This window comes from Ambystoma mexicanum, chromosome 2q, assembly GCF_040938575.1.
Source record: "Ambystoma mexicanum isolate Mex_15411 chromosome 2q, UKY_AmexF1_1, whole genome shotgun sequence".
Lineage (NCBI taxonomy): Eukaryota > Metazoa > Chordata > Amphibia > Caudata > Ambystomatidae > Ambystoma > Ambystoma mexicanum.
The window spans coordinates 1,438,722,941-1,438,739,054 of record NC_090924.1 but is presented as its reverse complement, the minus strand read 5'-3'; the positions used below and the strand labels follow the sequence as shown (position 1 = coordinate 1,438,739,054).

Here is a 16,114-nt window from a genome sequence, read left to right as displayed (position 1 = left end):
CTTCCCTGGCACTTGAGCTTTATACCCAACCTAGGACACCACGTGAAATCACATACACCCACCTCCCCTACCATAACTGATGAACCCATATGCAGGCATACAGTAGGCCGAACCCCGACCCTCACCCGAAATGATTTGTCTCACAACATTTTGTCAAGTGTTGGCAATAAAAGGCCGTAGGATTTCATTGTACAGATATAGTTATGCAGATACACAAATAATCACATATCATAATAATATCATACTTTTGGGCACCGGGTCCCGAGGTTACCCCTCTGGCCCGTGCCGCATTCTCATGTCCCACGACTCGTTGTGGACACCGTACAGTGCCCTGTACTTCTTTTCCTTTGTTCTTCTCCCTTATTTGTAGGGTGGGAGGGTTTTGTGGTAAAGAAGCAAAGTGTGGGAGACGCTGAGTGAACAGCGAACCTCCTGTCAGTTTTGTCCCCGTTCAGGGTCCACAAACAGATTGTGTTTTCTTAGAGCATTCTGCTCTTATTTATAAGACCCAGGGAAGTCCTGGGTCTTTGATGTGTATAGTAGTGGGGGCTGTGCGCCAGCCCCCGGCCGGATTGCCGCCATGTCTGGCCCCCTGAGGAGGGGGCAGGTCTTTGAACCTGGGCCCTGCGTGCCTGTTGGTTTTCGGTAGGTGCTTAGCACCTTGTTGTTTGGAGGAAGGGTGAGGCGCATGTTCGCACCTCACCCTTCCTCGGCATTGTGTGACAGAGACAGCGTGTCTCTGCGCTTGTGGGGGAGAGGAGCAGGCGTGGGGGCGGGAGCTGCCCCTCTCCTAGCCTGCCGAATGGTAACATCATTTACTCTGCCTCGACTTGAGCGGCCCTGCGTCATTGCCCAAGCATCCAGCTCTGGCTTCCAGTATTCCCAGACGTGCCGAAACCACTAGGCCAGACAAGCAAGTGATGCACAGTATAGCAATGCAAATGACCATATTTTAACCATTAACTTATTAGCACGCGCTATTACATGCAATAGGAAATTGCAACAGTGGTGGCAGAAAACCGTATATAACAAGCAAAGGTTACTTTGACACTTAATACATTGCAGTGTATTAGCACCCACAAACCCTTATGAAGATAGATTTTGGGACAGATCTTTGCTTCTGTACCTGGTGATCCTGGGGGGGTCCGCACACATTTCCGAGCACCTGCAGCCTTTCCGTCACGGAAGGTGAGTGTGACCTCGGTGCAGTATACCGAGCTGTGCTTCAGGGGGTAGATGCTGGCATACTGGATCTCGCTGCTGAATGGATCGATGGTACTCTAGGAGGGAGGAAGAAAGTAGAATGGATCAACACCATTGCAGAAGTATCAGGGGAGGAGGGCAGCTCTGCGAGGGCCTGGTGGGTTATGTAGACCCCACTGCTGCAAACATTAAACATTGCAGAGCGTAATGTTAATGCTCTCAAGCAAGGCCCCCAGATCTGGTGTTGGAGGAGCCGGAGGATTGATGAAGAGGAGCAGTTTGGTTATTTAATATTGCGTTGTGAGTCACAGCTTAAACCCTTAACTCGGTGAGTTGTATTGGATGCCCCATTCCACCTGCTGGTGCCTAAGTAACACAGCTATAAAGGGAGAGTGCGCTGGGCCCTCTTTGTACAAAAGTGTGATCCCTGCGGTTATGTTACGTGGGATTTGTAGAGCGGCGCGACGCCATTTAAACAACCTCTTGGCTCTGAAATTGATTGGTTACGTCTGAGCCTGCAGCAGCTCAGATGTTTCTGCTGAAAACTCAGACTTTTTAATGAGCGCAGATTGAGGAAATTGCCCACAGATATCAGAAATGTGGGTGATTACCTATAGATTTCCTCTGTTCCTATGGATTTCTTTCTCTATCTGCACTTCTAGGAAATGAGAAAGCGTGAAGTAGAATCACAAAGGTGGCTGTAGCCTATGATACGGGTGACGATGACTGGAGTCAGTATAGGGTAGCAACATGCCCGTCATTAACTCGGGTACAGGTTGATTAAATGGCTGAGCTGTGATCTCCTGGACTGGAAGTCACCGCAGAGGCTCCTCTCACAATGACCCAGTGCAGGCTGTACCTCTAGAGTGCTGTATTTATACCGGCTGACTGTGTATGTTCTTTGGGTCCTAATACTGGCGAACTGAGTGAAAGGTGTGTGTTAGGAGTTCATGCATCCATGCCACAGCACAGCACCTATGCCCTGAGGCCCACTGATTATCATAACCTTCAGTCCCGCCATGAAGGCACATCGATCCCAGCTGCCAACATCTCCTCCAAACTTGGCATCAATCTGCCCAGCGGTTTTTGTACTACAGTTCGGCAAGAGAATTTGAATAGTACATTTTTGAGGGAGTAGGCTTACAGCAAACGTTTCATGCAGTCCCGTCTCTGTGGGCTAAAGTTAGAAGCCTCCCAAAACAGCCTTTTCCGGTCGTTCAACTCCACTTTACATGTTTATTACTACATAGTCTTACCTCTAAATTTTCATACCAATCACCTTGTGAGCCTAACCATTAATTATCTTGATTTGTTTAAAAAGAAAAATACTGGATGGATCTTCTCCAAATCCATATAATGCCTTTATGAGGATCCTCGCTTCACATCTAGAATTCATCACCCTCAAGTCCCACCTCTACGCAGAGCACACCCTCCTGCGCTAAAACAATGTCAGAATTTTTTTTTCAAAAGGTAGCAGGCGCCCCTCTTTAGAAAGAATATGGCATGATAACCTGTTCTGTGGTTTTTTTCCCACTGTGAGAGTCTGCAGCCATTGCTTTTTGCTCACTTTCACAGATGGGAAATGTCCACTTGCATATCAGTCTTTGTCCCGCCATCATAGGCAGTCCAGCACCGAAATGCTATGGGAATTCCCTTCTGAACAAGAGTACCTACAGCAACCCCATACACGTGATTCAGCCTTGTTGGGCCCCATCAGCGAGGTGGATCTGTGCCTCTCTGAGCACAGTGAGCAGGGAGTCCACGTCTGGGTTCCCCCAGGTAACTTAGGGTGACCAACCCCAAGTTCCTTGCAGATATTTTTTAAAAAGGCGGCAGGCGCCCCTCTCTAGAAAGAACATGGCACGATAACCTGTTCTGTGGTTTTTTTCCCACTGTGAGAGTCTTCAGCCATCACTTTTTGCTCACTGTACCTTTCACAGATGGGAAATAACCATTTGCATATCAGTCTTTGTCCCGCCCACATGGGCAGTCCAGCACACAAATGCTATGGAAATTCCCTTCTGAACAAGAGTACCTACAGCAACCCCATACACGTGTTTCAGCCTTGTTGGGCCTCATCAGTGAGGTAGAGCTGTGCCTCTCTGAGCACAGTGAGCAGGGAGTCCACGTTTGGGTTCCCCCAGGTAACTTAGGGTGACCAACCCCAAGTTCCTTGCAAACATTTTTTTAAAAAGGTAGCCGGCGCCCCTCCCCAGAAAAAACATGGCATGATAACCTGTTCTGTGGTTTTTTCCCACGTTGAGAGTTCGTAGCCATCGGGAGAATAGAACCAGAGTCAATTCAGAAAGGTACAACAGTTTCCCTTCTCCAACAAGTCTATGCAGCTTGGACTGCAGACTCAGTCGCAGGCCACAACTCTAGGACTATGCATATGGCTTCTTGACCCCAGCCCTCCGGCCGTAGCCTAACAAATGTACAAAGCTGGCTCCCACGGGTGGGTCCCTAGTCTCCCATTAAGCCATGCCCCCCCTCCCCTGGGATGGAATTTTCATGAACTTTTCCAAAAATGTGCAGACCAATCTGTTTTTCTTTTTTTGGGAAAGGTTCAAGAAGATCTATCAAGTTGTGTCAAAGTTATAGGGGATCCAAACACACTTTTCCCATTCAAATTTTGATAGGGAATTATTGAGAATTTGTAGGACAAAAACTACTGGTTGGATTCAAACAAAGCTTGAACGAGGAGCCAGAAAATAGGGTTACTGTACCTGAACCTAGCTGAAGGTAATGTCCAGTGGACCGTGCTGGTACGGTCACTGTACCTGAACCTAGCTGAAGGCCATGGCCAGAGGACCCTCCTGGTGGGGTCTTTGTACCTGAACCTACCTGAAGGCCATGGCCAGTGGACCCTGCTGGTAGGGTCGCTGTACCTGAAGCTAGCTGAAGGCCATGGCCAGAGGACCCTGCTGGTAGGGTCGCTGTACCTGAAGCTAGCTGAAGGCCATGGCCAGATGACCCTGCTGGTACGGTCGCTGTTCTTGAACCTAGCTGAAGACCATGGCCAGAGGACCCTGCTGGTAGGGTCGCTGTACCTGCACCTAGCTGAAGGTCATGGTCAGAGGACCCTGCTGGTACGGTCGCTGTACCTGAACCTACCTGAAGGCCATGCCCAGTGGACCCTGCTGGTAGGGTCGCTGTACCTGAACCTAGCTGAAGGCCACGTCCAGAGGACCCTGCTGGCAGGGTCGCTGCACCTAGCTGTCATGAAGGCCATGGCCAGTGGACCCTGATGGTACGGTCGCCGTACCTGAACCTACCTGAAGGTCATGCCCAGTGGACCCTGCTGGTAGGGTCGCTGTACCTGAAGCTAGGTGAAGGTCATATCCAGTGGACCCCGCTGGTACGGTCGCTGTACCTGAACCTAGCTGAAGGACATGTCCAGTGGACCCTGCTGGTACGGACGCTGTACCTGAACCTAGTTGAAGGCCATGTCCAGAGGACCCTGCTGGTATGGTCGCTGTACCTTAAGCTAGCTGAAGACCATGGCCAGAGGACCCTGCTGGTAGGGTTGCTGTACCTGAACCTAGCTGAAGGCCATGCCCAGTGGACCCTGCTGGTAGGGTCGCTGTACCTGAACCTAGCTGAAGGCCATGTCCAGAGGACCCTGCTGGTACTGTCGCTGTACCTGAACCTAGCTGAAGGCCATGTCCAGAGGACCCTACTGGTACGGTCGCTGTACCTGAACCTAGCTGAAGGCCATGGCCAGTGGACCCTGCTGGTAGGGTCGCTGTACCTGAAACTAGCTGAAGGCCATGGCCAGAGGACCCTGCTGGTAGGGTCGCTGTACCTGAAGCTAGCTGAAGGCCATGGCCAGAGGACCCTGCTGATACGGTCGCTGTACCTGATACAAGCTGAATGACATGTCCAGAGGGCCCTGCTGGTACGGTCGCTGTACCTGAACCTAGCTGAAGGCCATGTCCAGTGGACCCTGCTGGTAGGGTCGCTGTACTTGATACAAGCTGAATACCATGGCCAGAGGACCCTGCTGGTAGGGTCGCTGTACCTGAACCTAGCTGAAGGCCATGGCTAGTGGACCCTGCTGGTAGGGTCGCTGTACCTGAACCTAGCTGAAGGCCATGCCCAGTGGACCCTCCTGGTGGGGTCTTTGTACCTGAACCTAGCTGAAGACCATGGCCAGAGGACCCTGCTGGTAGGGTCGCTGTACCTGATACAAGCTGAATGCCATGGCCAGAGGACCCTGCTGGTAGGGTCGCTGTACCTGAACCTAGCTGAAGGCCATGCCCAGAGTACCCTGCTGGTAGGGTCGCTGTACCTGCACCTAGCTGAAGGCCATGGCCAGTGGACCCTGCTGGTAGGGTCGCTGTACCTGAACCTAGATGAAGGCCATGTCCAGAGGACCCGGTTGGTAGGGTAGCTGTACCTGAACCTAGCTGAAGGCCATGTCCAGTGGACCCTGCTGGTAGGGTCACAGTACCTGAACCTAGATGAAGACCATGGCCAGAGGACCCTGCTGGTAGGGTTGCTGTACCTGAACCTAGCTGAATGCCATGTCCAGAGGACCCGGTTGGTAGGGTCGCTGTACCTGAACCTAGCTGAAGGCCATGGCCAGTGGACCCTGCTGGTAGGGCCGCTGTACCTGATACTAGCTGAAGGCCATGTCCAGAGGACCCTGCGGGTAGGGTCCCGGTACCTGAACCTAGCTGAAGGCCATGTCCAGAGGACCCTGCGGGTAGGGTCCCGGTACCTGAACCTAGCTGAAGGCCATGGCCAGTGGACCCTGCGGGTAGGGTCCCGGTACCTGAACCTAGCTGAAGGCCATGCCCAGTGGACCCTGCTGGTAGGGTCGCTGTACCTGATACTAGCTGAAGGCCATGTTCAGAGGACCCTGCTGGTACGGTCACTGTACCTGATACTAGCTGAATGCCATGGCCAGAGGGCCCTGCTGGTAGGGTCGCTGTACCTGCACCTAGCTGAAGGCCATGGCCAGTGGACCCTGCGGGTAGGGCCGCTGTACCTGATACTAGCTGAAGGCCATGTCCAGAGGACCCTGCGGGTAGGGTCCCGGTACCTGAACCTAGCTGAAGGCCATGGCCAGTGGACCCTGCGGGTAGGGCCGCTGTACCTGATACTAGCTGAAGGCCATGGCCAGTGGACCCTGCGGGTAGGGCCGCTGTACCTGATACTAGCTGAAGGCCATGTTCAGAGGACCCTGCGGGTAGGGTCCCGGTACCTGAACCTAGCTGAAGGCCATGGCCAGTGGACCCTGCGGGTAGGGTCGCTGTACCTGAACCTAGCTGAAGGCCATGTCCAGAGGACCCTGCTGGTACTGTCGCTGTACCTTAACCTAGCTGAAGGCCATGTCCAGAGGACCCTGCTGGTAGGGTCGCTGTACCTGAACCTAGCTGAAGGCCATGGCCAGAGGACCCTGCTGGTAGGGTTGCTGTACCTGAACCTAGCTGAAGGCCATGGCCAGTGGACCCTGCGGGTAGGGTCGCTGTACCTGAACCTAGCTGAAGGCCATGGCTAGTGGACCCTGCTGGTAGGGTTGCTGTACCTGAACCTAGCTGAAGGCCATGGCTAGTGGACCCTGCTGGTAGGGTTGCTGTACCTGAACCTAGCTGAAGGCCATGGCCAGTGGACCCTGCGGGTAGGGTCGCTGTACCTGATACTAGCTGAAGGCCATGCCCAGTGGACCCTGCTGGTACGGTCACTGTACCTGAACCTAGCTGAAGGCCATGTCCAGAGGACCCTGCGGGTAGGGTCCCGGTACCTGAACCTAGCTGAAGGCCATGTCCAGAGGACCCTGCGGGTAGGGTCCCGGTACCTGAACCTAGCTGAAGGCCATGGCCAGTGGACCCTGCGGGTAGGGTCCCGGTACCTGCACCTAGCTGAAGGCCATGGCCAGAGGACCCTGCTGGTAGGGTCCCGGTACCTGAACCTAGCTGAAGGCCATGGCCAGTGGACCCTGCGGGTAGGGCCGCTGTACCTGAAGCTAGCTGAAGGCCATGGCCAGAGGACCCTGCTGGTAGGGCCGCTGTACCTGAACCTAGCTGAAGGCCATGGCCAGAGGACCCTGCTGGTACGGTCGCTGTACCTGCACCTAGCTGAAGGCCATGGCCAGTGGACCCTGCTGGTAGGGTTGCTGTACCTGAACCTAGCTGAAGGCCATGGCCAGTGGACCCTGCTGGTAGGGTTGCTGTACCTGAACCTAGCTGAAGGCCATGTCCAGAGGACCCTGCGGGTAGGGCCGCTGTACCTGAACCTAGCTGAAGGCCATGGCCAGAGGACCCCGCTGGTACGGTCACTGTACCTGATACTAGCTGAATGCCATGGCCAGAGGGCCCTGCTGGTAGGGTCACAGACAAGGACTGGAGGACTGGAGTGCTGTAGCCACCATCAGACAATGCAGGTAAGGCCGTGCCCAAAGGCTAGCGCCTGGGCACGGTGTCTGCAGTGAATGGCAGCAGGCATAAAGGGTGATTTATTGAGCTGCCAGCATGATTAAAGTAAGGAAGTTATGGTTTTCTCAAATTGAAAAAAAGAAAATGTACAAATTCCCAGGAAAATAAACTTTAGTTGAATGGATGTTATGGTTTCTGTGCAAAACTTAACAAAACACTGAAGGTTCTGGTTGGCAACGCACCCATAATCTGCTTGTGTCGTTCACTGCTCATGCCATGTACTCTGGGCAAGGCATTGTGCATGGGGTAATTTAGCTGGGCAATCCCTTTGCCTAGTGGCCATGGAGCATGACCACATTGTGGCCTTTGATTATGTGATTAGTGTTGTCATCTGTGACGTTGTGTGACATTTCTGAGTGCTGGGAATGTTTGGGGACCCCGCCACATCGCACCCTGCCCCCTCTCTCCATCCTCCCCCTGTATTTCCCGCCACACTAGGCCTCACTTACGCTGTCCACTTTCTGGGCGCCTTCGTAGATGCTGATGACGCACCTCCCGTTCTTAAGTCCTTCGTGCACCCTCTGGAAGGCGTCTCTCTCATTCTGCAACGGGGTGAGCTTCGTGGTGACCCCGACGCGCAGCTCCTGCCCCAGGACTTGCAGCGCTATCTCTGGCGGTCCAAACGTCACTGCAGATAGGAGACAGCAGCCGGGGGCGTTCATGAGTTCATGGGTTCTCTCCTTCATGTGTATTCTCATTTCTGGCATGTAGATACCATTGTGGTGACCTCCAGATATGTTTTACTAAACAGCGTTAAGCTCTAGTAAGCACCTGATGTGTGAAAAAGAGAGCAGGCAGTGGCCATCCAAAACTAGGACTGGAGTGATGGCCATGTGCCATTGGGTGCCAGCCAGCAATTAAGGGACACAGATAGTTAAAGCTGCACATCCTTTTCTAAAGTTAGCATTTTTTATTTTTTATTTATTTATGCTTTTAGTTTATATTCAATAAAGAACAAACTTTTGCATATAGAAAAAACACAAAATTAAAATAACATTTCCTAAAACAAACAAACCAAGGTAAGTCCTTTTCAGGGCAGCCCAGCACACAGAACTGCCTCTACTCCTAGATGAGAGCCCATGGCATGTATTTGGCATGCTAGCGTGGCTGGGGCGGTGTTAGATTTTACTCATCTCGGCTTCATGGGAGCCAAGCCGAAGTCTCACCGATTAGTTGACCGGTTAAGGTGGACTTCAGGGCTCCTGGTAATTTTATGGGCAAAGGTGTTCATGGTTCTTCCAGCACCCGGGAAAGTCCCTCCCTGAGCTTATGTGGTGTGGGTCTGGCGAGTCCTGCGTTTCTGGCGGAAGAAGGGGGTGGGGTGGGAGTGGTTAAAACTGACCTTGGTGACGCTTTAATGATCTGAAGGTGATCTCGGATGCATTTTGGCTGCCTGCTTGCTAAGGAAAAGGTGGACGAATAATAATCATTTGTTTTTATATAGTGCTACAAAGCCAGAGGTGATATTATTATCTCACTGCATTGTACTCAAATGATCAACATTGGAAGGATGAAAGGCTGAGTTGGCCCTGCAGGGATTCGAACATGCGTCAGTAGGCTCTGCACAGATGTCAAAGCGAGCGCTCTACTCACTGTGCTATCTGACCTCTACGGTTGGGTATATTGGATGGGGGGTGATGTAACCGTTCAGGGTGAATATTATGACTGCCTGGTGACCGTCCCCATGGGTGATATTATTTACTCATTTCGAGAATCGCAAAGAGGACCTTTGAATTGGGAGTGCTGGTCTTTTTGTGGTTTGGGTTCTCAGGACACACATTGCTGTCTCCCATGAAGGCGATTCTGGAGGTTTCACCTGGCATTCCTGGGGCAACTGAGGCTGTGATTGGCAGATGGTAGCAGCACCTGCACATGTGAGGCTGCATCTTACTTGCGGTGCCCACTTCTTTCAGCTAAGAGATATTAGCTGGCACTCTAGGGCATCATTGGGGCATTTGTGCCTCTGATTGGGAGATGATGGCTGCACTTTACCTGTGGTGTCTTTAACGGGCACGTGAGAACTTAACTAGCCTTGGTTGGCATTGCCGGGTCATGTCAGGCTGCACTTGGCATACGATGCCAGACCTGTTTGGGTGAGGAAGCAACTCATGTGGCAACTATACCCGGGATACGAGGCGCTGGAGGGGGGACTTCGAGGAACTGGGGGCTGCGCGTAGCAAGTGATTGCAACGCATATGCCCATTGAAATGTACATTGGATACTGTGACAATGGCAGGCATATCACATTGTAATTAGGAATCCTAGGCCATTTTAGGCTCTCCTTGTCATGTGATGGCGGCACCTGGACAGGCAAGGCTGTACGTTACGTAGTAGGACTATACCTACCACGTGAGGCTACGAGAGCTATAACATGGAAGGATCAGGAGGTTCGAGGCTTCACGTGGATTATTTGCCTTTACTTAGCATTTAATCACTACCTGTCATGTGAGGCTATAATTGACCTCACATGGCAGCAACTGGCCATGCCGGACTGTACTGGCCAAATGCGTTGCTAGGGGGGGTGGTTAAGGGGGGTATAGCCCCTGGTCTTTTGGTTGTAGCCCCGGATAGAATCTCAGGAGCTATACAACCAAAAGGCTAGCTAGCCTCGAGTCCCGAGAGTTCCGACATCAGTGTAGCCCTGTGTCTTTTCCAGACCTAGCAACACCCCTGGTACTGGCATTTGAAGTCAGTGTCCTTGTCCTATGTTAGTTCGATGGATTCACCCCTGGCATATCAAAACAGCGACCATATAAAAATATGCTTAATAGCAAAAATACTACACAGTTCAAGGAACTAGAAGAGGATCCATGGAACCAAGGGAGAACCCAAGTGAAGGCGGCGTGACATGCCAACCCAAGAGAGGGCCGATGTTGGCCAACGTACAACCGTCAAAGACCCTGTCAACAACCAGTGCAATTCATCTCATGAGGTGCAGTGCCATCCCCCACAGTACTCAGTTTGCATTCATTACATTTTGAGGGAGATGTAGAGTATACACAATCACACAGCCCTGGGTGGTCTATGGATTCTGCACACCCACATGCACACACGCAGCACATGCACTGACACAATAATGTTGCGGCTCCATCAATAAAGGGCTCAGTCCTTACGCTTGAGAAGGATATAAGGGATAGGAACAGGTGCTTGAGAAGGATACAGTGATAGGAACAGGCAATTCAGAAGGACACAGGGATAGGAACATGCGCGTGAGAAGGATACAGGGATCGGAACAGGCGCGTGAGAAGGATACAGAGAGAGGACTAGCGCGTGAGAAGGATACAGGGATAGGACAGGCACGTGAGAAGGATACAGGGGTCGGAACAGGCGCTTGAGAAGGATACAGGGATAGGAACAGGCAATTCAGAAGGACACAGGGATAGGAACAGGCGCTTGAGAAGGATACAGGGATCGGAACAGGCGCTTGCGAATGATACAGGGATAGGAACAGGCGCTTGAGAAGGATACAGGGATCAGAACAGGCGCTTGCGAAGGATACAGGGATAGGACAGGCGTGTGAGAAAGATACAGGGATAGGACAGGTGCGTGAGAAGGATACAGGGATAGGACAGGCGCGTGAGAAGGCTACAGGGGTCGGAACAGGCGCTTGCGAATGATACAGGGATAGGAACAGGCGCTTGAGAAGGATACAGGGATCAGAACAGGCACTTGCGAAGGATACAGGGATAGGACAGGCGTGTGAGAAAGATACAGGGATAGGACAGGTGCGTGAGAAGGATACAGGGGTCGGAACAGACGCTTGAGAAGGATACAGGGATCGGAACAGGCGCTTGCGAATGATACAGGGATAGGAACAGGCGCTTGAGAAGGATACAGTGATAGGACCAGCCGCGTGAGAAGGATACATGGATAGGAGCAGGTGCTTGAGAAGGATACAGGGATAGGACAGGCGCGTGAGAAGGATACAGGGATAGGACAGGCATGTGAGAAGGATACAGGGATAGGACAGGTGCGTGAGAAGGATACAGGGGTCGGAACAGACGCTTGAGAAGGATACAGGGATCGGAACAGGCGCTTGCGAATGATACAGGGATAGGAACAGGCGCTTGAAAAGGATACAGGGATAGGACCAGGCGCGTGAGAAGGATACAGGGATAGGAGCAGGTGCTTGAGAAGGATACAGGGATAGGACAGGCGTGAGAGAAGGATACAGGGGTCGGAACAGGCACTTGAGAAGGATAAAGGGATCGGAACAGGTGCTTGCGAAGGATACAGGGATAGGAGCAGGTGCTTGAGAAGGATACAGGGATAGGACAGGCGCGTGAGAAGGATACAGGGATCGGAACGGGCACTTGAGAAGGATACAGGGGTCTGAACAAGCACTTGAGAAAGATACAGGGACAGGACAGGCAGGAATTACTCTGTGGGCTCCTTCCATATTTAAATGACATATTTTGTAATGTAGAGGCTGTATGTGACCCCCACAGTCGGATGCTGGGAACTGTAGCTGTACCTGCAGCCAGAAGATAGCACACCCCCTGCCCCAATGGACTCACCATCCCTGTAGTGCAGCAGCTCATTGGAGGTGGTCCAGTTGGAAGTGAGGCCACCATTAACAGCCCGAACTCTGGCCCAATAAAGACTGTGCATTCCGGAGAAGTATGAGGACAGGTCACATGTCCAGAGGGAACTGATGACTTCACACGTCACGTTCACCCGCGTCCAGTCTGTGTATTTAGACTCGAAGGTGCTGGAAAGAAATAAGGCATTGGTAAAGGGACGAAGCGCCTGGGGTTCATGATTAAGATTTGGGGCCACACTGGGTCACATTGATGCACACCTCATTATACCAAAGCCGGAATCTAAAATGGGAAACATAGACACCGCGCAGCACCTACAGGTGACTCACAGGCAGTGTGCGGTTATAAGCCATCACATAATTCCCAGTGGGAACCTAGAACCCGCTGAGGGCTTAGGGTGATTACACAGGCAGTGCAGTGTTCACTACCATAAGAACCACAGTGAGAAAACTAAAATCCATTCATATTATGATATCACACCATTCACAATGTGAACCTAGAACCCGCTGAGTGCTTAGGGGTGATTACACAGACAGTGCAGTGTTCACTACCATAAGAACCACAGTGAGAAAACTAAAATCCATTCATATTATGATATCACACCATTCACAATGTGAACCTAGAACCCGCTGAGTGCTTAGAGGTGATTACACAAGCAGTGTGCAGTGTTAACTACCATAAGAATCACAGTGTGACAACTAAAATCCATTGATATTATATCAGAACTAAAACCCATTGATATTATATCAGAACTAAAACCCATTGATATTATACCACATCAAGTAATTCACAATGTGTACCTAGAACCCGCTGAGTGCTTAGGGGTGATTACACAGGCAATGCAGTGTTCACTACCATAAGAATCAAAGTTTGAAAACTAAAATCCATTCCTATTATGATATCACACCATTCACAATATGAACCTAGAACCCGCTGAGTGCTTAGGGTGATTACACAGGCACTGCAGTGTTCACTACCATAAGAATCTCAGTGAGAAAACTAAAATCCACTGATCTCTGGAGGTGATTACAAGGTCAGTGTGTGCTATGAGCCCTCACATGATTCACAATTTGTACCTAGAACCCGCCGAGGGCTTAGGGGTGATTACACAGGCAGTGCAGTGTTCACTATCATAAGAATCACAGTATGACAACTAAAATCCACTGATCTCTGGAGGTGATTGCAAGTGCAGTGTCTGCTTTGAGCCCTCACATGATTCACAATGGGAACCTAGAACTCAATGAGTGATTTCAGGTGACTACACGGCAGGATGCTATAAGTGAAATATCACACCCACTGATAGCTGGAGCTGATTGCACAGATCGTGTGTGCCATAAAATATCACATCATTAGTGTAATTATGTAGTGTCATTTAGTGCCCATTAGGTGATGAAATGTGCTGTCAAAGATTTCTTATTTATAACTTTGTGTATGGAATATTTTTTTTTTACGTGTAAGCTTTCTTTGCAAACCAGAACAGAAATAAAAAATAAAACAAATTCACAATGTCTTCATGGAACCCGCTGAGTGCTCGGACATGATTACACAGGGCAATGAGCTGTAAGCTATCATACGAATCACAATGTGTCCGCTATAACTCACTAATATCACACAGGTAGTGTGTGCCATGAACTAACTCATGATATGATATAAGTCATTTATAATGCGCCTGTACACAAGTGTTTCTTGGTGCGACAAGACAAGGGAGTGAGGACAAGACAAACAAACTTACTAGGCCTTGTGTCATTCAGATCGTGCAAGTGCGAGAACGAGAAGTGTAAGGCGAAGGGGGGAGTGCAAAGGAAAGGGAAGGGGAAACGGGGCAGTATTGCTCTGAGTAAGTGCAATCAGGGCAGAACAGCTCTGGTTAAGTGCCAGGAGGCAGGGGACTGTAAAGGTTACAGTTACGGCCCCTAAGTGCATGGCAGGCCCGGAGGCAGTGCAGGGGAGATCAAGCAGGAATGAGCCTGGTAGCCAGTGAGACTCTGAGGGTAGCCAAGCAAATGTCGGTGCAGCACACAGGTCGGTCAGAAAGGACAGCAGGGGAGGGAGAGAAAGCAGAGGAGAAAAGCAAAGTTTTGAGCTGCTTCTGGAACTTCAGGTGGTCCGACTCAGGTTTGAGAGGGAGACACCTGTGGAGGAGAGAGATTTACCCCATACTCTCTGCCAGGAGAAGTGTCTGACCCTTATAGAGTTGGAGGTAGCTTGGCAAAGGGATCGAGAAGGAAGGTTTTTAGGAAGAGAGCGTTGGATGTAGTGCAGGCCCTGACCCCAGAAAGCCTAGTGGACAATGCAAAGGGTCTTAAACCTGATCCTTGCAGCCACCGAGAGCCAGTGGAGAGATTTCAGGGCTGGAGAGATACAGTCCTTGGGCTTGAGGCAAAGGATAAGTCTGGCTGTCCTGTTCTGGATTAGTTTCAGAGGGTGGAGAGAAGCAGAAGGACAGATGAGAAAGAAGTTGTTGCAGTAGTTCAGCCTACGGAGAACCAGGGCTCTGGAGACAGTGAGCTTCTGGGGGAAGGAGAGGAAAGGAAGAATACCTCTGAGGAGGTGCAGCTGGTAGTGGGCCTTCTTGGCAAGGTCTGTGAGGAGAGAAGGATAGAGTGGAATCGAAGATGACACCAATGTTTATTGCATTGCAAGAAGACAAAGGAAGAGGGTCCCAGGCGGGCGGCCAGAGTGAGAGAGAAAAATCAGGGGCATGCGTCCCAATGAGAAGGATCTCTGTCTTACTGGCATTAAGGCAGAGATCGTTGGAGGAGCACCAATCTTGAATCACGGATAGACAGTTAGGAATGAGCGAAAGAGGCGAGGAGGCTGAAGTGAGCCTGAAGGAAAGCTGAGTGTCATCCGCATAACACTGAAAGTTTAAGGAGAAGGTAGATATCAGGTGGGCCAAAGGGGCCAAGCAGAGGTTGAAAAACCAGGGTGAGGGGATAGAACCCTGGGGAATGCCACAGGTAGAGAGAGAGGTGGCAGAGAGAAAGAAACCAAGTTGGAACTGGCAGTGGCGGTAGAAGAGGAAGGAGGTCAACCATTCCAGGGCCTGATCCGTGATGCCAAGGTTCACACAGAGTCGATTGGTCAGGATGGCGTGGTTAACCGTGTCAAAGGCAGAGGAAAGGTCAAGGTGGATGAGGGTGGAGGGAGAGCTGGAATCAAGGTTAGAGAGCAGATCTTCACGGGTGTTCAGGAGAGCAGTTTCCATGGCTCGGACAGCTCTGAAGCCAGACCGATCATCATGAAGACAACCAACAGATTCAGGGTGGGGAATAAACTGGGAGATGGCCTGCTTCTCCAAGAGTTTGCCCAGTAAAGGGGTGACAGAGATTTGGCGATAGTTAGCCGGACAGGTAGTAACGGCAGATGGCTTTTTGAGGAGGGAGGGCAAAGTTCCATTGGCGCAACTGTGATTACAGAAATTACCTAAGGCTGGACCAAGGGTGTCAATATGGTCCTTGATGGTTCTGGAGGAGCGGGGGGCACCTGTTTGGATGACACTTTCATAGGTCGGACTTTTCTAGAAACCTTGTCAGGTGTTGTCAGAGAGAAAGAGGAGAAAAGAGGAGGGGAAGGAGAGTTGGCCAAAGGGGGGCGGGAGAGAAAAAGGGAGAGGAAGAGAAGGAGAAGATGTCCTGAGTTTAAGAGGTGAAGTGAGAGGCCAGAGCCGTACAGAGGGCCTGGGAGAGAATAGGGAAGGTAGAGACTGTAGCGGGATTGGCCATTTCCTTGCAGATTTTAAAGAGTTCGGCCATGATGTTAGAGGCCACAGAGGTGCAAGCTTGAATGTGGGCTCTCTTTTTGACAGGACGGAGAGTCTGTATTGCCTTTGCAGCAGGCAGCAGGCCAGTTTGTCAGAGAATGCGCCCAAAGCCCTCCACTTCCTCTCAGCCACCCTGCACTTGCATTTCAGGACATGGAGGTCAGAGC

At 51.2% G+C, this 16,114-nt stretch overlaps 1 protein-coding gene across 2 annotated transcripts in view; it reads right to left on the bottom strand.

Moving 5' to 3' along the window:
• Positions 1–16,114, bottom strand: part of LOC138570243 (uncharacterized) — a 205,309-nt gene that overhangs the window by 64,835 nt on the left and 124,360 nt on the right. For both annotated transcript variants that reach the window (XM_069648991.1, XM_069648992.1), the window contains 3 exons: positions 12,161–12,354; positions 8,093–8,271; positions 1,127–1,280 (listed from right to left, as the gene is read on the bottom strand). In XM_069648991.1, the coding sequence (XP_069505092.1) occupies positions 1,127–1,280; positions 8,093–8,271; positions 12,161–12,354 (527 nt within the window). The remainder of the gene's footprint in view (positions 1–1,126; positions 1,281–8,092; positions 8,272–12,160; positions 12,355–16,114) is intronic.